Genomic DNA, 21,383 nt, shown 5'->3' on the forward strand with positions numbered 1-21,383 from the left:
ATGGCTATGAACGCTGTGAACAAGAAGGTGGTGGTGTTCATCATGGGAGCCACCGGATCGGGAAAATCGAAGCTATCTGTCAGCCTAGCCGCCCACATTGGAGGAGAGATAATCAACTCCGACAAGATTCAGGTTTACAGAGGGCTTGACGTTCTGGGTAACAAGATTCCTGAGGTCGAGAGGCTTGGCGTGCCTCATCATTTGCTTGGGCATGTTGGGAACCCCGATGAAGAATACACTGCCCGCCACTTTTGCTTCCAAGCCACGTCGGTGATTGAGCGAATCATCAACTCCGGCAAGGTTCCGATCGTCGTGGGAGGGTCAAATTCTTTCATTGAAGCCCTGGTGGAGGACCCTGACTTCAACTTCAAGTCCAACTACCACGGCTGCTTCATTTGGCTTGATGTTTCTCCAAATGTTTTGAACAATTTTGTGTCCAAACGAGTTGACCAAATGGTTAATCAAGGTAACTTAAATTCATTTTTAGGTAGAATCATCAAAACGAACTTATATAACTGGTCTATTTGCATGACACTATAAAAGAGATCATGCGACATAGATTCATGCATAATTTTTGTTTGGTGTACTAATTATATGCATGTAGGTCTGGTTGAGGAGGTACGAGGAATCTTTGCTCCCGACAAAGATTACACAAAGGGTATCCGAAGAGCCATCGGAGTTCCTGAAATGGACAAGTATCTGAGAGCTGAAGCCAGCAAAGACATGTCCGAGGCTGAGAAGAAGGCGCTGCTTGAATCCGCCATTGCTGAAATCAAGACCAACACCATAGGCTTAATCGGCCGTCAAATAGGCAAAATCCGGCGGCTGAGGGACGAGTTGGGATGGCCCATTCACTGCATCGATCCCACCGTCGTGTTCCAAATCGAAGGTGATAAACAGGCTCAGGAAGCAGCATGGTTGAAGATGGTTTTCAACCCCAGCTTGAACATCCTGCAACAATACCTTAAAAGCGAATGATTAATTTCCTAATGTCTTTCAAATAAATTAATTCCATTTTGGATTTGGGCATGTCTTTAAAAGAATTAATTATTTTATTTTTTTAAAGAAATTCCCAAATTAGATGGAATGTTTAATTTTTATTACATATGCTAGTCATTAGACATGAAAACTTGAGTTTCAATGTGCTCTTTTGCATTAATCGTGTTTCTATGAATAAAACGCAAGTTAAATTAAATAATTTTTCTCCATATATATATAGTACTACTAGTTTTTCTCGAGTATTACGTGAATGCGATAATGCCCAATAATTATTTTTAATTAAGTACTTCAAAATATATCAATACATAATTATATAGGAGATGTTTATGCATAGGTAAGTGAATGTTGAATTTGTTTATATTTAAGTCAGTTATTCAAAGTGTATGAATACTAAACTAAATATTTACAATTTTGTAATGACGATAGTCTAAATATTTAGTCTAAAAGTGATAGTCTAAATAAATACTACTTTTGGTTTGAATTTCTCTAAGTCTTCTTAATTCTCTTTTTGGTAGCATTGTCATTGTCTTCATCTTCAGTACTTGTTCTTTTTTTTTTTTTTACTGGCAGTGTCATGTGCAATTGGGTTATTGGTGGTAGCATAAAGGGCAGCGTCACGCAATAAGATTATGGAGTATGAAGTTTTAGAATTTCACTACAAAAAAATGCGGAAATAGCAAAGGACAGATTCCGTCGCTAAATAGGGAAAATGCGTCGCTAAAGTGTTTAGCGACGGAACTCATTCGTCACAAAAATGTGCATCGCTAAAATCTAGCAACACAATTTATTTCCGTCGCTACAGCTAGTGATGAAATATTTTGTCACTAAGCGAAAATAATCCGTCGCTAAATTTCTTCCGCCAACAGATTAGAAAACGAAATTTGTGAGGAACTAATGGCGGAATATTCTGTCGTTAAATCTAGCAAAGGAAATTCCGTCGCTCTACCAACAAAATATCTATTGCTATTTTCCTACCACAACGATCTAGTGATGAAATTTGCAAGGAAATAGCGACGAAATATAGCATAAGAAATTTCCATCGCTATCGCCGTCGCTAAATGTAGCGACGGATATAGTCACTAATTTGTTTTTATTATTTTAATTGAATGTCATTTAGCTACAACATAGTGATGAAAATATCCGTCGCTAAATTTAACTACGAATTTTTCACTCGCTATTTTGTGGCCATTTTTTATTGTTATTAGATACTTAGCTACAGATTTACTACAATATTTGTCCGTTGCTAAATTTTAAAAATTTAAAAAAACAAATCTACCCACTAATTAATATCACATACCAGCATTGGACCTATAATATAATACTTCAATAACATAATTACAAAATATATTATATTAAAGCATTCAAACTCAATAACAAAAACAAAAACATAGCAATGTGTAATGTTACATCGATAAAAACAGTACCAAATATATTAATAAACATAATCTAATCATCTCCTAAGTTTTAAGCATTTTAATTTGCAGAATGCTCATCTTCAATAGTTGGGGGTCGTGGCATAGTAGTGGATAGCATGCCATTGCGACGCATCTCATCCATCAAACTTGTAATCTGAACTTGCATTTGATTTCTTTCAACTTGTAGTTTGGCCTCTATCTCAGCTCACATGGTCTCTAACTATTGGTTCACCATCTCCATTATTGCATCTTGATGAATTGAAGTTGTGAAGTAGCATAATAACTATAGCTATTCTGTTTGATAAATGAGGATGCCTTAGTCCCTAAGCCATAAATATGCTATTTTTTTATCCCACCAACAACATCCACACACAGTTGGTGGCTCAGTTAACCCTACAGATTCTTGCGTTGCAGCTTCATATCGTGCTTGTATTTCTTCATACAATTAAAAACAAATACAAAATAAAAGAAGCATACAAAGGCATATAAGAATTTTATCTATTTAACAATATATGATTGTTACGTTATACTTACAGCGATTCTGTTTAACATCTCATCAACGAACGTACCATTCTTCTTTTTGTGCATATGCTCAAAGCACTCAAATAGAATTTGAAGTTCATCTAACTATTAAACAAGAACAAACAATAAAATGATACCTAATTTCTAAAATACATACCAATAACAAATTTTTAAGTTAAATGTATTACCAATTTGTAATAGTGCTCAATAGCTGATGTAGATCCTTCGCTATGTCGAGAACATCCTGTACCAGGTCCTGCCACCTCACTTATCTTATTCTTGCGCTGTTGTTCAGATTTAGCTTTCGCGTCATGCCTATCCAAAATATGCCTCCCAAATGCGCCATGTTTCTTCATGTACATAGGCTGGCCTCCCAGTTGAAGTCCGTTTCGCCTTGAATTTTGATACCATATTTGTATAGCGTATGCTTGCTTGTGCTAAAAAAGCTTTGTGAACTTGCCTGTCAATCGACTCTTCCCACTTGTAAAATTTCTGTGTATATGACTGTGATCTTAGTAGTGCAATGAACTCTTTATCTTGCAAGCACCTGTTGATATTTGACAGTATTAGTTTTTCCCCATACATGTTTCATGTGTTGTGAGATGTGTGTCGTATGTGGATTCTCATGTGAAAGTATTGAACAAAATATTAGTATTTATTATATTTGTAGAAGGTTCATGAGTCGTACCTCTTAACTTGTTTTAGTTCCATAAGTTGTTTACTTGATAGTAACAACAATGACTCTCCAGGTGGTCCGAATACTAAGAGTTTTTTTTTGTCAAAGGTTGATACTGATTTTGCCTTTAATCCAAACGTGTTGAGTCTAAAAAATGAAATGAATTATAAATTTATATTAGTTCTAATATATTTAAAGGATGCAGAATAACTATTTTACATACAAGATCAATGAATGCTGCAATGGTGACTATATTTGAAATTAAATTTCATTTTCTAAATTTACAAGATTGATTGCAACATTATTGTAGTCTCATCATCTTTTCGATACTTCAAGTATGTCACGATGTTCTATTTCCCTACATTGACATTTTTAATAATGAATATTAAATGTAGATACATAACTACATAAGATAATGATCTAAATACCATTTAACTATTATTATCAACATAAAAACATATCGGTCCCATTTCAAACAAAAAAAAAAAAAAACATACCAGTCCATTAAGTGTTCTGCTCGAGGTACTTTTGGTTCAACCATTATTGTTGAATGAGTTGTTGTGGATAGAGAAATTTTGAGTTTTTTTAAGGAATAAAATTTGATAAGGTAGTAAAAACTTAATACATTTGAAATCATCTTAATGAAGAAATATGATTTACCTTTAAATGAACAACTGTGATATAATCTAGAGATATTACGGGAAAATTTCTCGCTTCAATTTCTTAGATTATTTGAATACCCTCTTTGTCAGCAAATCCTCCCCAAGTAGTTAATATGATTAATTGACTTCAAACTATTTTATATTTTTTTGCATGGTATTATTAAAATATTTGGTAAATAAATATATAACATATTTTGTATTATAACTTTGATATTTAATTAGAAGATAGTGTAAAAAAGACAATGAACGATGTAGTGAATATAATTAATATTAATGAATTTGAAGGTAAGAAATCTTTGCATTGTAGAAAATAAAGATAATATAACTAATGAAATTATATTTATTTTTAAATTTTTTTGATAATAAATATTTTTTTTTTTGAATAATGGCATTATGGACATTTAATTCTAAATTAAAGGGATATAAATGTTTTACTTTTTATTGTAACTTCTAATTTATTTAATTTAATAATAATAAAAATGAAGTCATTGATTTTTTTTTTAATTTTTTATTTCCATTCGTTGTTGATAAAATTGTTTTGTGAGTTTGTCAATGACAATTATTGGAGTGGCTGGGAAAATTTCTATAAGAAGTGTCTTTGCATACTAACCCACAAAATAAATGCAACGGCTAGGTAAGTAATACAACATGGAACTCCGTCAAATGTTTAAGAAGATCCTCTCCTAGAAGTCCATCAACCCTGACCTAAGGTCTAAAGCAACATCCAACTCTGGATACAAAATACAGAATGGTTGATTGTCAAAATTTGGTACTGCCAAATTCCTTAAGGTGATGTTGGCATTATTGTTTGCAGTATCAAGCATCCCGATCCCCGTCCCATCAAATAATTTTAATGCAAATAAGAATATTAATATGTAATTATAAAATGTCATCAACACATCCATTCCCACACTTGTTCTTATATTCTCTAGTTTATTTTATAGCTTTCATTCCTTCACAAGACAAATTAAATATTTTTTTAATCTACTTTTTATGAATCATTATATTTAATTAATGCAGTATATATACAAGTTTATATTATACTTCTTTGTATTCGAATTAATTTAGAAAATCTTAAAGTTGATCTAACTAAAATAAATTAAAATTATAAAGTATTTATGAATATATATAGTGTTTTATGTTTTATATTTTGTCATAAATATTTTCACATTTTCACCCAATTCAAATATATTTTTGGCTCAAACCCTAAAGATCATGTAATCTATCAAAAATGTTTTTTTTTTTTTTTTGTTTTTTGTTTTTTGTTTTTTGTTTTTTGTTTTTTTTTTTGTTTTGTTTGTTTTTTTTTGTTTTTTTTTTTTTTGTTTTTGTAATTTTTAATGTATTTTATATTTTAACCTTATTATGATTGTTTGATATTTTGTTATTGACCACATTTCTAACGTCATTTAAACTTTGCCCCTACTCAGATAATTTTTTGAATCCGTCCCGGTATAAATACAATACAAGCACTCTAGAACGATATAATAATAATAATAATAATAATAATAATAATAATAATAATAATAATAATAATAATAATAATAATAATAATAATAGTAATAATAATAATAATAATAATAATAGTAATAATAATAATAATATTGTCCGTGTTGTTGTTATAAGAATCGGGGTAGGGTGGGGTATTTCCATCCCCCGGCCTCGTTCCCCGAATTTTTCCTCATCCCCATTCCCGTTGTAATAAAGAACGTGAATCCGCATCAAGAACATGAGAAATTTACATTGCAATTAATTTTGTCTAATTTGATACTTGGAACAATAGATATGTCATTAATTATCTTTCTATTATAATTTGTGTCAATGCAAAGGGATATGAAATAGGACTTCATATTTGTTTTTTATCAACTTTACTGGAAAATACAAAACAGCATAAAATTAAAAAAACATGAGACAACATTAAAGAAATTTGCAAAATCTTTAAGGATTTTGATTACTGAGTGCTAGGACCTGGTCTCCCCTGAGTTGGGTCATTCTGATTACTGTCATTCATAAAAGACCAATTCTGATAACTCCACGCGGTTACAGGATTAAGACTGGCAGACATGGGAGTTTGTATACCCACCGTGCCTTGATAGCTTTGCCCGGAAAACACATCCGCTGGAGCAAGCACATTGCTAGTCCCAGACCCAAGAACAGGAGGTGACGCTGTTGCAAGAGAAGGAGCAGCAGGGAGAAAAGGAGCGGGAGTTGGGGAATGTCTTTCAAACCTCATAACACTTTCAGCGATATTCGTGTTTAAAACCCACCCCAGATCGTTTAATTCTACGGAACTCAGATAATCAATTATCTGTTCTCCGCTAAAAATCTTATGCATCAGTGCATTCATCTCCTTTTCCCTGTTTTCTCGCTTCAATTTTAGAAGCAGAGTGCCCAACTTTTCAAGCCTTTCCGCAAGAAAGCTGTCCTGGCTCATCATTCGCCGCGTTTGTTGCACGTCCGGCAATTGCATGAACCTGGCAATCAGCTCTTGAACCCTTTCACCAGTAGGCCATATCACTGGCCCCTGCTCAAACGAGCTATACATTATCATGGCAGCATCCGCATCACAAAGAACGGTGAGCTCGTTAAGCTTTTTGACCACCCCTCTCTTTCTTTTGTGGTAGGATGCTTTTCTTTTTGATTGATTCACAATATATGCCAATCGTAATATCCCCCTTGCCATGATATTAATTCGAAATGAGAAAAGAGGAACGAGAAGCTAAGTGCTCAAGATCGATTATATTTGTGGTTTTTTAATCTTTATCGATCTTGTGTGGGCTATTATGTATGCTGATATGATACCATATTTATAGGGCCATATATATGACGAAAATTGAATAAATTATTGATTTTTTTTTACAGTAATGTTACAGCCTGTCACGAATATTTTTTTTCCTAATATACATTATATAACTTATTATGGTTTTTATTGGATTTTTACTATTTAATGATTAAGAGAATTATATTCTATATTAAGAGTGATGCAAAATGCTCTCATTTTAAATTTACTTCTTAATATTATCATCTTATTTTAGTTTCATTTTTTTTGTCACATGTGGTAGCTAGGTCATTCTTGAAAAATAATAAATATAAATATTTTAATGCAATGTGTAGTGGATTTAAACATTAGAATTAATATATATTTGCAAGTTAAAAAAACATATTTATTTCTTCGATTAATTTCTTATGAGGGTTAGGCAATTCAATGAAAACAATGAAAATAAAGAATATTCGTTTAATGTTATTATCAACTTCCTAAAAGGGTAGAAAATATCACAATTGGAGATATTGATTTGTAATTAATTGCTATTACGTCCAATTAGTTAATTTTTTTTTTAAATTATTGTTATTAGGTCAATTTTGATTGTCTTTAGTTATATTCTTTAGTTTTAAATTTGCTTACTATGTGTAAAAAATAATAGTTTTTTTTTTTATTTATGTTTGTGTATATGGACATACACTAGCAATGTTATTATATAAGTGTGTGTGTGTGTGTTTGTGTGTGTGTGTTTGTGTGTGTGTGTGTGTGTGTGTGTGTGTGTGTGTTTATTTATTTATTTATTTATTTATATATGTGCAAAATTGAATAAATTATTTTTTTATAGTAATGTTACATCCTGTCACGAATATTTTTTCCTAACATACATTATATGACTTATTATGGTTATTTTATTGAATTTTTACTATTTAATGATTGAGAGAATTATATTCTATATTAAGAGTGATGCAAATTGTTCTCATTTAAAATTTACTTCTTAATATTATCATCTTGACGTGCAATTACTTATTTTAATTTTATTTTTTTTTATCACATGTGGTAGCTTGGTCAATTCTTGACAAATAATAAATATAAATATTTTAATGCAATGTGTAGTGGATTTAAACATTAAAATTAATATATATTTGCAAGCTAAAAAAAACATATTTATTTCTTCGATTAATTTCTTATGACGGTTAGGCAATTCAATGGAAACAATGAAAATAAAGAATATTCGTTTAATGTTATTATCAACTTCCTAAAAGAGTTGAAAATATCACAAATGGAGATATCGATTTGTAATTAATTGCTATTACGTCCAATTAGTTATTTTTTTTTTTAAATTGTTGTTATTAGGTCAATTTTGATTGTCTTTAGCTATATTCCTTACTTTTAAATTTTAATTGCAATGAGTAAAAAATAATAGTTTTTTATTTTTTTATATATTTTTTTTTTTATATTTGTGTATATGGACATACACTTGCAATGTTATTATATAAAACAGTTTATTGTGATTATATATATATATATATATATATATATATATATATATATATATATATATATATATATATATATATATATATATATATATATATATCTGTGTGTGTGTGTGTGTAGGTATGTATATTTATTTATTTATTTGTATATGAGGAAAATTGAATAATTTTTTTTTTATAGTAATGTCACACCTAGTCACGAATATTTATTCCTAAAATACATTATAGGAATAAGGTTCAAATTGGTCACTGCACGTAACCTGAAAATGCAATTAGGCCACTGAACCAAAAAAAGTGCAATTAGGTCACTGAATACTCAAAAAAGTGAAATTAGGCCACTGAACACTCCAAAGGTATGCAATTTCGCCAGATAGCAGGTTACCATCATTTTAGCAAGTTACCTGCTTACATGGCAACTAAGTTGGCATTTTTAATAATTTTTAAATAATTTTTAATAAATTTTAATAATAAAATTTAAAAAATTGAAAAAGAAATTAAATAAAAAAACATAACGACGGGGTGGCCAGGGGCCATCCCGTCGTTTTAAAAAAAAAATTAAAAATTTATTAAAAATTATTAAAAATGCCAACTCAGTTGCCATGTAAGCAGGTAACCTGCTAAAATTGATGGTAACCTGCTATCAGGTGAAATTGCATACATTTGGAGTGTTCAGTGGCCTAATTGCACTTTTTTTTTTTTTTCGTTCAGTGACCTAATTACATATTCAAGTTACGTTCAGTGGTCATTTTGAACCTTATTCCTACGTTATATGATTTATTATGGTTATTTTATTTGATTTTTACTATTTAATGATTAAGAGAATTATATTCTATATTAAGAGTTATACAAAATGTTCTCATTTTAAATTTACTTCTTAATATTATCATCTTGACGTGCAATTACTTATTTTAGTTTCGTTTTTTTTATCACATGTGGCAGCTAGGTCAATTCTTGACAAATAATAAATATAAATATTTTAATGCAATGTGTAGTGGATTTAAACATTATAATATATATTTGGAAGCTAAAAAAAGCATATTTATTTCTTTGATTAATTTCTTATGAGTGTTAGGCAAATGAGAGGATAATTTTGTGTATTCAATTCACAGATGGAAATACAGAGATAGGAAAGGAATAAAATTTTTTCCTAACTAATCCTATACATTAGGCTAGTAGTTAAGTCTAAGTTAATTACAACCATACAAATATGACATCACTTATACAAATATAATATCACTAATACACCCCCTCAAACACAAGGTGGGTGTGACACACCATTGAGCTTGTCCCTCAGAGAACCAAACCGAGCTGCCGGCAGTGGTTTTGTGGAGATGGAAATTTAATATTCAAGGGACTAGAAGTTGTCTAATTCTTTAGTCAACCATGAGTACCTTTCGCTTTGTGATTTTTACCTAGCCTTTTGTCTTCCAAGCCTTTTAGTAAGGGTAAACATGTCCTTTCACACATGATTGGCGTTCAAGCTTGCTCTAGCAAGACACATTTCATTCATCCTCTTGCTAGCCAATATCCTAAACTCTCTACCTTCTCCCTAAGAAAAGTTGGCTTATCCTCCAAGCTAAAAGAAGAACACCCCATCCTAGCATGCAAAGAATCATCCCAAGACTCCACCTTTCCATCTCCAAAGCTTAGGAATGGTTAAGATCTAAAGTTATTTAGTGTTTTTAGTTAGCTGCGCTTTAAGGTGCCTTTATGTAAGATTGGTGTTTTCTTGTGGTTTGGCTTGTGTAAGAAGGTTGTGAGGAAGAAGAGCTTCAAAGTAGGGCCTAGGAGGGTTAGAGGAAAGAAGATTTTTGGTCTTCAAAGGAAACCCATGCTATACAAAACCTATTTTCTACTTGCTATTGACGATTCTTGATGATTGTGAGTGATTTGATGCATGATCTTGTGATAATGCATGTTTAGAGCTTGTATCTAGGTTTCTTGAATGTTGTTCTTTGATCTATTCTTGGGCTCAAGTCATTTCCTTGTTGTATGTGAGATTTGGGGTGTTTTGGACCTGAGCTTGACCTTGGAGATGAATTTTCCCGAAGGGAATTAACTGTTGCACAGGTGTTCCCCACAGGCGGATGTCCACCCGCCGCCCCACCCGCGGGTGGAGAGTTGTACCTGGCGGGAGGTACCACAGGTAGGGACCTACCCGTGGTTCCACCCGCGGGGTACACTCCCGGTGGAATGTTGGGTGTTGTTTTTCCCGTGGTTCCATCTTTTGATATGTGATGTTTTGACCTCCTTTGTTGGATTGTTGAGCTTTTGTGTGTCTCCTTGATGTTTCGTATGTCTAAAACGATGTTCTAAGTATCCATGTAAGGATTTGGTGTCTTGAATCGTGCTTATGGTCCAACCTTGTGATTCGTTGAATGAATGTGAGTCTTTGAGGTTCGTTGGAACCATTTTGGTTTACCCGTTTGATGAGTATGCTAGATATGATGTCGTTGATGCTAGTAATTGTTGTTTGTCCTTCCTATTGAGGATTGGCAACTCATGTTGCCAATCATGTCGTTAGTGGATTGAAGTCCATGGTTATCGTTGAGCATCGTTTCATGTCATTCATTGAAACCTGTTGATTGGATTCCTTGATGTGATCTTGTACCAATGTCGTACTGCATTGATTATTCCGTAGATAAGCTATTGATTGAGCTTATCCGTTGTTGTACACACTTTCTGTGGAATCTATGCTTTGTTGTATCTCTAGATTCCGTGTGTATTGACTCTTATTGAGATGTTGGAATGGATGTGATGAGATGATTGAGCTGGTAAAGTGGACAGTGTGGGGACTTATGGGTGAACTGATCCAGTAGTGGGTTTAAAGCTCCGGATTGCCGTTTGGATACTTATGATTTGTGGGCAACTTGGGAAACCCATTCCAGTTTCCAGAAATAGTAACTAACCCGTTGGGCTTGGAATCTCAATAGGGGGTGTATACACTTAAAGTTGCTAGATATGTTTCCATTGGACTTCGGTCCTAGTCATTGCAATGACTCTGTGATATGTGATTGATGAGTTGGAGTCCTCTACACTGGTCTGCTATGATTCGGGTCGTTGAGATGACCCTATGATGAATGCTTCGGTTTGACTATGTCCTATGTGGGCTTGGAACATGTTGTGAGTATGAATCTCGCCTTATGGCTTATGAGCATGTCTATGATGAACTCTACCTTGAGTTTGGTAGGTTGCATCTAGTGTTGAGTATGTTGCTTGTTGTCCTTGTTGACTTGCTGAGTATGGTTGTCTTTGGTCTTTGTTGAGATTGTTGATGAGTGTATTGATGTTCCCTCTCTTGGTATTAAAATGATATATACTGTATTCCTCTGTCTCAAATGGTTTTGCTTATATCAATATATTATGTTACTTAACGCGTATTGGTGGGTTATCAGCATCTTTCGCTGACGGGTGTTATCCCTATCTCTTTACAGGTTTTGAGTAGCTTTGGAGAGCGCGCTAGTAGACAGTAGTAGCCTAGTGTAGCTCCTTATGCTTTTCTAGTTGTTTATGGCCTGTGAGCCTAGTTAGTTTAACCGTTAGCTGCTGTGGTTTGTTTAGTAGTTTGTCGGTGCACCTATGTTTGATATAGGTGTGGCATAACACCTCCGTGTTTAGACGTTGATTCCGTTGTTTAATGATTAATGTTTAGTTTTATGTCTCTTGTTTAAGCTTTTAAATTTTGGTAAAATCGGGGGTGTTACATAACTGCATAAGAGAGATCTGGTCGGGTTATGGTCAGATACAGTACTGCACGGGCTAGTCGGCGATATTGAGTAGGATTCTCGAAGGGTTCAATTGAAGGAGACGTGGCTTGCATTAGAGCCGCTGGAGTGGCTAGCGACTTGCAATCAGACATACCCGCCATGTTTAAAACATCTTCCATATAATGATGCTGAGAGAGAAGCAAGCCGCCCTCCACAGGCAGAGTTTCAATGCTAAGAAAGAAATTGGGCGTGCCTAAGTCCCTTATCTTGAAGGCAGATGAGAGACGGAGTAGGAGCGAGTCAAGTAGGCCTGAATCATTATCCATCATGATGATGCCATCTACGTATACAAGCAGGAAGACTCGGGAGGTGCGATCTGAGTACTGAAAAAGTGATATGTCGGTTTTGGATGTCGAAAACCCTGTAGTCAGTAAAAAATGGTGTAGACGTTTGAATCAGGCCCGAGGTGCTTGCTTCAAGCCATATAAGGACCGCTGGAGAGATGACATACATGGTCAGGATGTGCTGGGTCCTCATAGTTGGGGGCCTGTCACATGTACACGGTTTCTGCCAAGTGCCCATTACGGATGGCATTGTGGACATCCAATTGCCGTAGAGTTCATCCCCCGGAAACTGCAAAAGAAAACAACAGGTGTATTATAGTGGGTTTGACTACAGGATTAAAGGTGTCAAAGAAATCTTCTCTAGCTACTTGGTTGAACCCTTTGGCCACCAAGCGCGCTTTATAGTGCTCAACTGACCCATCTGCCTTACGTTTGGTGCGGTACACCCACTTGAAGCCAATTATATTCATGCCCGGTTTGGGTGAGGTGAGGCGCCAGGTGCTATTGTGCATTAGGGCATTGAACTCTTGGTCCATGGCATCACGTCACCGAGGATCGCCCACTGCCTGGGAATAGCATGTGGGATCAACTGATGCCGTGAGAGCATGAAAATGCTCATCAGTTCCTCGTGTCATGTGACGAAGCCGCATGACATGAGCCCGCTCCAATGATTGAGTACGCGGACCACGCTGTCTTGTTGGATTAGCCAGAGGTGGACCTTGGGATAGTAAAGGGGCTTACACTGTAAAATCGAGCTACCGTCGTCAAGCGAGTTTACAACATGATGATAGGCCTTGGAAGGTACTTTGGAATGCCAATGTACCACCAAAGGTCAAAGCCTTCACTTGGCAGTTGGCATCATCTTATTTACCAACCCGGGATGCTCTTAGGAGGAAACATGTTGATTGTAATTTGTTGTGCCACATGTGCAGGAAGGAGGAGGAGGAGTCAGCTTTACATATCTTTGCGACTTGTCCAGAAGCTATGCGAGCTTACCATGCGGTTGGCTTACCTATTACATATGTGCCGGGTAATGTAGTGCATGAGTGGTTCTTTGGCTGTCTTTCTATGTTACGTGCTGATTTGATTCCCAAATTTATAATGGTATGCTGGGGGATTTGGTGTAGTAGGAACGCCTGTGTTTGGAGAGGGGCTGCTTTTGATTTAATGCTGATGGTGCATCATGCTCTACTTTTCTTGGATAACTGGTTGGCAGGTAATGAGAGTACCATCTTACCTGCTGTACCATCACGCCAGGTTGAACGCTGGAACAAGTCGCAAGCTGGGCGGTTAAAATTGAATACAGACGCCGCTATAAATCAGACAAGTAACACCATGGGCTATGGCTGGGTTGTTAGGGATGATAATCGTTTATTCCTAGCAGCGAAGAGTATGTCCGTGCCCGGGATTTACGATGTGAAAGTGGCTGAAGCTATGAGTATGCGGGAGGCGTTGAGTTGGTTCAAAAATACGGGAATGGGAGGGGTGGATGTGGAAACAGATTCGCATGCAGCTCCTGTTTAATGCTCTTTCTGGTTCTTCCTTTGACTCTGCTTTCGGTTTGATTGCAGGAGATTTAAAAGAATTCGCATCATCTTTGTTGGATGTTAATTTTAGTTTTGTCAAACGATCTGTGAATCGTGCAGCCCACATTGTTGCTAGGGAGGCCGTTTCTGAGTCAGGTTACGGGGAGTGGCTAGATGTTCCATTGACTCTCTTCAATAAAGCTCCTTAATTAGTTAAAAATCTTTTTTTTCCTATATAAAATTTTGGGTTCGTCCCAGTTTGTACAAATGATCAAATGTATCTATATTTTTGGAATATATATAAATGTTATACTAATTTTAAATTAAATAAAAAGTTGAACAATACATTTTCTCAATAAATCATTTAATAATTTAAGAAATTAGCATACTAAATTGAATTAATAAAATTAGAAAAAAAAAATAAGTTAATTTTTTACTAAATTCGCATATCTATTAATATTCACTTGCCATACTCGTCACTCCTATAGAAATATATATACCCTCACCCATACCCCCATTTTCATATCACTCTCGTTTTCACACACTTTCAATATCAGTAATATTTTCTCAGACCATATTATATACTTTACATAGATCTATCGTATATGCATGCATACACTTTACATAGATCATATTGAACTTTGATTATTGTATTTACATATCATGTAGAAATTTGTAATCAGTTTTAAGTTTTAATGTGTGTGTATGTATCATTTGCTATGAACAGATCAAACAGGCAATCAATTGACTGAGGATGGCTATGAACAAGAAGGTGGTGGTGTTCATCATGGGAGCCACCGGATCGGGAAAATCGAAGCTATCTGTCAGCCTAGCCGCCCACATTGGAGGAGAGATAATCAACTCCCACAAGATTCAGGTTTACAGAGGGCCGATGAAGAATACACTGCCCGCTACTTTTGCTTCCAGGCCACATCGGTGATCGAGCGAATCATCAACTCCGGCAAGGTTCCGATCGTTGTGGGAGGGTCAAATTCTTTCATTGAAGCCCTGGTGGAGGACCCTGACTTCAACTTCAAGTCCAACTACCACGGCCGCTTCATTTGGCTTGATGTTTCTCCAAATGTTTTGAACACTTTTGTGTCCAAACGAGTTGACCAAATGGTTAATCAAGGTAACTTAAATTCATTTCTACATAGAATCATCAAAACGAACTTATATAACTGGTCAGACTAATTTGGTTAACTGGTCTATTTGCATGACTCTATAAAAGAGATCATGCATAATTTTTGTTTGGTGTACTAATTATATGCATGTAGGTCTGGTTGAGGAGGTACGAGGAATCTTTGCTCCCGACAAAGATTACACAAAGGGTATCCGAAGAGCCATCGGAGTTCCTGAAATGGACAAGTATCTGAGAGCTGAAGCCAGCAAAGACATGTCCGAGGCTGAGAAGAAGGCGCTGCTTGAATCCGCCATTGCTGAAATCAAGACCAACACCATAGGCTTAATCGGCCGTCAAGTAGGCAAAATCTGGCGGCTGAGGGACGAGTTGGGATGGCCCATTCACTGCCTCAATCCCACCGTCGTGTTCCAAATCGAAGGTGATAAACAGGCTCAGGAAGCAGCATGGTTGAAGATGGTTTTCAACCCCAGCTTGAACATCCTGCAACAATACCTTAAAAGCGAATGATTAATTTCCTAATGTCTTTCAAATAAATTAATTCCATTTTGGATTTGGGCATGTCTTTAAAAGAATTAATTATTTTATTTTTTTTAAAGAAATTCCCAAATTAGATGGAATGTTTAATTTTTATTTATGCTAGTCATTAGACATGAAAACTTGAGTTTCAATGTGCTCTTTTGCATTAATCGTGTTTCTATGAATAAAACGCAAGTTAAATTAAATAATTTTTCTCCATATATATATAGTACTACTAGTTTTTCTCGAGTATTACGTGAATGCGATAATGCCCAATAATTATTTTTAATTAAGTACTTCAAAATATATCAATACATAATTATATAGGAGATGTTTATGCATAGGTAAGTGAATGTTGAATTTGTTTATATTTAAGTCAGTTATTCAAAGTGTATGAATACTAAACTAAATATTTACAACTTTGTAATGACGATAGTCTAAATATTTAGTCTAAAAGTGATAGTCTAAATAAATACTACTTTTGGTTTGAATTTCTCTAAGTCTTCTTAATTCTCTTTTTGGTAGCATTGTCATTGTCTTCATCTTCAGTACTTGTTCTTTTTTTTTTTTTTTACTGGCAGTGTCATGTGCAATTGGGTTATTGGTGGTAGCATAAAGGGCAGCGTCACGCAATGAGATTATGGAGTATGAAGTTTTAGAATTTCAATACAAAAAAATGCAGAAATAGCAAAGGACAGATTCCGTCGCTAAATAGGGAAAATGCGCCGCTAAAGTGTTTAGCGACGGAACTCATTCGTCACAAAAATGTGCATCGCTAAAATCTAGCAACACAATTTATTTCCGTCGCTACAGTTAGTGATGAAATATTTTGTCACTAAGCGAAAATAATCCGTCGCTAAATTTCTTCCGCCAACAGATTAGAAAACGAAATTTGTGAGGAACTAATGGCGGAATATTCTGTCGTTAAATCTAGCAAAGGAAATTCCGTCGCTCTACCAACAAAATATCTATTGCTATTTTCCTACCACAACGATCTAGTGATGAAATTTGCAAGGAAATAGCGACGAAATATAGCATAAGAAATTTCCATCGCTATCGCCGTCGCTAAATGTAGCGACGGATATAGTCACTAATTTGTTTTTATTATTTTAATTGAATGCCATTTAGCTATAACATAGTGATGAAAATATCCGTCGCTAAATTTAACTACGGATTTTTCACTCGCTATTTTGTGGCCATTTTTTATTGTTATTAGATACTTAGCTACAGATTTACTACAATATTTGTCCGTCGCTAAATTTTAAAAATTTAAAAAACAAATCTACCCACTAATTAATATCACATACCAGCATTGGACCTATAATATAATACTTCAATAACATAATTACAAAATATATTATATTAAAGCATTCAAACTCAATAACAAAAACAAAAACATAGCAATGTGTAATGTTTCATCGATAAAAACAGTACCAAATATATTTATAAACATAATCTAATCATCTCCTAAGTTTTAAGCATTTTAATTTGCAGAATGCTCATCTTCAATAGTTGGGGGTCGTGGCATAGAAGTGGATAGCATGCCATTGCGACGCATCTCATCCATCAAACTTGTAATCTGAACTTGCATTTGATTTCTTTCAACTTTTAGTTTGGCCTCTATCTCAGCTCACATGGTCTCTAACTATTGGTTCACCATCTCCATCATTGCATCTTGATGAATTGAAGTTGTGAAGTAGCATAATAACTATAGCTATTCTGTTTGATAAATGAGGATGCCTTAGTCCCTAAGCCATAAATATGCTATTTTTTTACCCCACCAACAACATCCACACACAGTTGGTGGCTCAGTTAACCCTACAGATTCTTGCGTTGCAGCTTCATATCGTGCTTGTATTTCTTCATACAATTAAAAACATATACAAAATAAAAGAAGCATACAAAGGCATATAAGAATTTTATCTATTTAACAATATATGATTGTTACGTTATACTTACAGCGATTCTGTTTAACATCTCATCAACGAACGTACCATTCTTCTTTTTGTGCATATGCTCAAAGCACTCAAATAGAATTTGAAGTTCATCTAACTATTAAACAAGAACAAACAATAAATTAAAATGATACCTAATTTCTAAAATACATACCAATAACAAATTTTTAAGTTAAATGAATTACCAATTTGTAATAGTGCTCAATAGCTGATGTAGATCCTTCGCTATGTCGAGAACATCCTGTACCAGGTCCTGCCACCTCACTTATCTTATTCTTGCGCTGTTGTTCAGATTTAGCTTTCGCGTCATGCCTATCCCTAATATGCCTCCCAAATGCGCCATGTTTCTTCATGTACATAGGTTGGCCTCCCAGTTGAAGTCCGTTTCGCCTTGAATTTTGATACCATATTTGTATAGCGTATGCTTGCTTGTGCTAAAAAAGCTTTGTGAACTTGCCTGTCAATCGACTCTTCCCACTTGTAAAATTTCTATGTATATGACTGTGATCTTAGTAGTGCAATGAACTCTTTATCTTGCAAGCACCTGTTGATATTTGACAGTATTAGTTTTTCCCCATACATGTTTCATGTGTTGTGAGATGTGTGTCGTATGTGGATTCTCATGTGAAAGTATTGAACAAAATATTAGTATTTATTATATTTGTAGAAGGTTCATGAGTCGTACCTCTTAGCTTGTTTTAGTTCCATAAGTTGTTTACTTGATAGTAACAACAATGACTCTCCAGGTGGTCCGAATACTAAGAGTTTTTTTTTTGTCAAAGGTTGATACTGATTTTGCCTTTAATCCAAACGTGTTGAGTCTAAAAAATGAAATGAATTATAAATTTATATTAGTTCTAATATATTTAAAGGATGCAGAATAACTATTTTACATACAAGATCAATGAATGCTGCAATGGTGACTATATTTGAAATTAAATTTCATTTTCTAAATTTACAAGATTGATTGCAACATTATTGTAGTCTCATCATCTTTTCGATGCTTCAAGTATGTCACGATGTTCTATTTCCCTACATTGACATTTTTAATAATGAATATTAAATGTAGATACATAAGATAATGATCTGAATACCATTTAACTATTATTATCAACATAAAAACATATCGGTCCCCTTTCAAACAAAAAAAAATAAACATACCAGTCCATTAAGTGTTCTGCTCGAGGTACTTTTGGTTCAACCATTATTGTTGAATGAGTTGTTGTGGATAGAGAAATTTTGAGTTTTTTTAAGGAATAAAATTTGATAAGGTAGTAAAAACTTAATACATTTGAAATCATCTTAATGAAGAAATATGATTTACCTTTAAATGAACAACTGTGATATAATCTAGAGATATTACGGGAAAATTTCTCGCTTCAATTTCTTAGATTATTTGAATACCCTCTTTGTCATCAAATCCTCCCCAAGTAGTTAATATGATTAATTGACTTCAAACTATTTTATATTTTTTTGCATGGTATTATTAAAATATTTGGTAAATAAATATATAACATATTTTGTATTATAACTTTGATATTTAATTAGAAGATAGTGTAAAAAAGACAATGAACGATGTAGTGAATATAATTAATATTAATGAATTTGAAGGTAAGAAATCTTTGCATTGTAGAAAATAAAGATAATATAACTAATGAAATTATATTCATTTTTAAATTTTTTGATAATAAATAAATTTTTTTTGAATAATGGCATTATGGACATTTAATTCTAAATTAAAGGGATATAAATGTTTTACTTTTTATTGTAACTTCTAATTTATTTAATTTAATAATAATAAAAATGAAGTCATTGATTTTTTTTTAATTTTTTATTTCCATTCGTTGTTGATAAAATTGTTTTGTGAGTTTGTCAATGACAATTATCGGAGTGGCTGGGAAAATTTCTATAAGAAGAGTCTTTGCATACTAACCCACAAAATAAATGCAACGGCTTGGTAAGTAATACAACCAATCCTTCACTGAACTATCAAGTGAGTATGGAAAAGCCCTCAACTTAACTTGCTCTTCAGTGACTCCAGCTGACTTCTTTGTAGCATATACAACATGGAACTCCGTCAAATGTTTAAGAAGATCCTCTCCTAGAAGTCCATCAACCCTGACCTAAGGTCTAAAGCAACATCCAACTCTGGATACAAAATACGGAATGGTTGATTGTCAAAATTTGGTACTGCCAAATTCCGATCCTTAAGGTGAGGTTGGCATTATTGTTTGCAGCATCAAGCATCCCGATCCCCGTCCCTTCAAATAATTTTAATGCAAATAAGAATATTAATATGTAATTATAAAATGTCATCAACACATCCATTCCCACACTTGTTCTTATATTCTCTAATTTATTTTATAGCTTTCATTCCTTCACAAGACAAATTAAATATTTTTTTAATCTACTTTTTATGAATCATTATATTTAATTAATGCAGTATATATACAAGTTTATATTATACTTCTTTGTATTCGAATTAATTTAGAAAATCTTAAAGTTGATCTAACTAAAATAAATTAAAATTATAAAGTATTTATGAATATATATAGTGTTTTATGTTTTATATTTTGTCATAAATATTTTCACATTTTCACCCAATTCAAATATATTTTTGGCTCAAACCCTAACCATCATGTAATCTATCAAAAATGTTTTTTTTTGTTTTTGTTTTTTGTTTTTTTTTTTTTTTGATTTTGTAATTTTTAATGTATTTTATATTTTAACCTTATTATGATTGTTTGATATTTTGTTATTGACCACATTTCTAACGTCATTTAAACTTTGCCCCTACTCAGATAATTTTTTGAATCCGTCCCGGTATAAATACAATACAAGCACTCTAGAACGATATAATAATAATAATAATAATAATAATAATAATAATAATAATAATAATAATAATAATAATAATAATAATAATAATAGTAATAATAATAATAATAATAATAATAATAATAATAATAATAATAATAATAATAATAATAATAATAGTAATAATAATAATAATATTGTCGGTGTTGTTGTTATAAGAATCGGGGTAGGGTGGGGTATTTCCATCCCCCGGCCTCGTTCCCCGAATTTTTCCTCATCCCCATTCCCGTTGTAATAAAGAACGTGAATCCGCATCAAGAACATGAGAAATTTACATTGCAATTAATTTTGTCTAATTTGATACTTGGAACAATAGATATGTCATTAATTATCTTTCTATTATAATTTGTGTCAATGCAAAGGGATATGAAATAGGACTTCATATTTGTTTTTTATCAACTTTACTGGAAAATACAAAACAGCATAAAATTAAAAAAACATGAGACAACATTAAAGAAATTTGCAAAATCTTTAAGGATTTTGATTACTGAGTGCTAGGACCTGGTCTCCCCTGAGTTGGGTCATTCTGATTACTGTCATTCATAAAAGACCAATTCTGATAACTCCACGCGGTTACAGGATTAAGACTGGCAGACATGGGAGTTTGTATACCCACCGTGCCTTGATAGCTTTGCCCGGAAAACACATCCGCTGGAGCAAGCACATTGCTAGTCCCAGACCCAAGAACAGGAGGTGACGCTGTTGCAAGAGAAGGAGCAGCAGGGAGAAAAGGAGCGGGAGTTGGGGAATGTCTTTCAAACCTCATAACACTTTCAGCGATAT

General features: G+C 33.7%; 4 protein-coding genes and 1 pseudogene across 4 annotated transcripts in view; 3 read left to right on the top strand and 2 right to left on the bottom strand.

Moving 5' to 3' along the window:
* On the top strand, positions 1 to 978 carry LOC109152289 (adenylate isopentenyltransferase 5, chloroplastic-like). Its single transcript, XM_019299889.1, has 2 exons — positions 1 to 466; positions 605 to 978. The coding sequence occupies exons 1-2, from the start codon at positions 1 to 3 to the stop codon at positions 976 to 978; spliced, it is 840 nt and encodes a 279-aa protein (XP_019155434.1).
* Positions 979 to 6,225: 5,247 nt separating this feature from the next.
* LOC109152294 (agamous-like MADS-box protein AGL80) lies at positions 6,226 to 6,957 on the bottom strand. Its single transcript, XM_019299903.1, has one exon. The coding sequence runs from the start codon at positions 6,955 to 6,957 to the stop codon at positions 6,226 to 6,228; it is 732 nt and encodes a 243-aa protein (XP_019155448.1).
* Positions 6,958 to 13,363: 6,406 nt separating this feature from the next.
* On the top strand, positions 13,364 to 14,106 carry LOC109152301. Its single transcript, XM_019299915.1, has 2 exons — positions 13,364 to 13,383; positions 13,515 to 14,106. Exons 1-2 carry the CDS (start codon positions 13,364 to 13,366, stop codon positions 14,104 to 14,106), a joined length of 612 nt encoding a protein of 203 aa, XP_019155460.1.
* Positions 14,107 to 14,862: 756 nt separating this feature from the next.
* Positions 14,863 to 15,759, top strand: LOC109152310 (annotated as a pseudogene).
* Positions 15,760 to 21,084: 5,325 nt separating this feature from the next.
* LOC109152317 (agamous-like MADS-box protein AGL80) overlaps positions 21,085 to 21,383 on the bottom strand; it is a 732-nt gene continuing 433 nt past the window's right edge. The window contains exon 1 of the mRNA XM_019299939.1: positions 21,085 to 21,383. This exon is cut by the window's right edge and continues 433 nt beyond it. Within this exon, the coding sequence (XP_019155484.1) occupies positions 21,085 to 21,383 (299 nt within the window).

The sequence above is a fragment of the Ipomoea nil genome, unplaced genomic scaffold, assembly GCF_001879475.1.
Source record: "Ipomoea nil cultivar Tokyo-kokei standard unplaced genomic scaffold, Asagao_1.1 scaffold0268, whole genome shotgun sequence".
Classification (NCBI taxonomy): Eukaryota; Viridiplantae; Streptophyta; class Magnoliopsida; order Solanales; family Convolvulaceae; genus Ipomoea; species Ipomoea nil.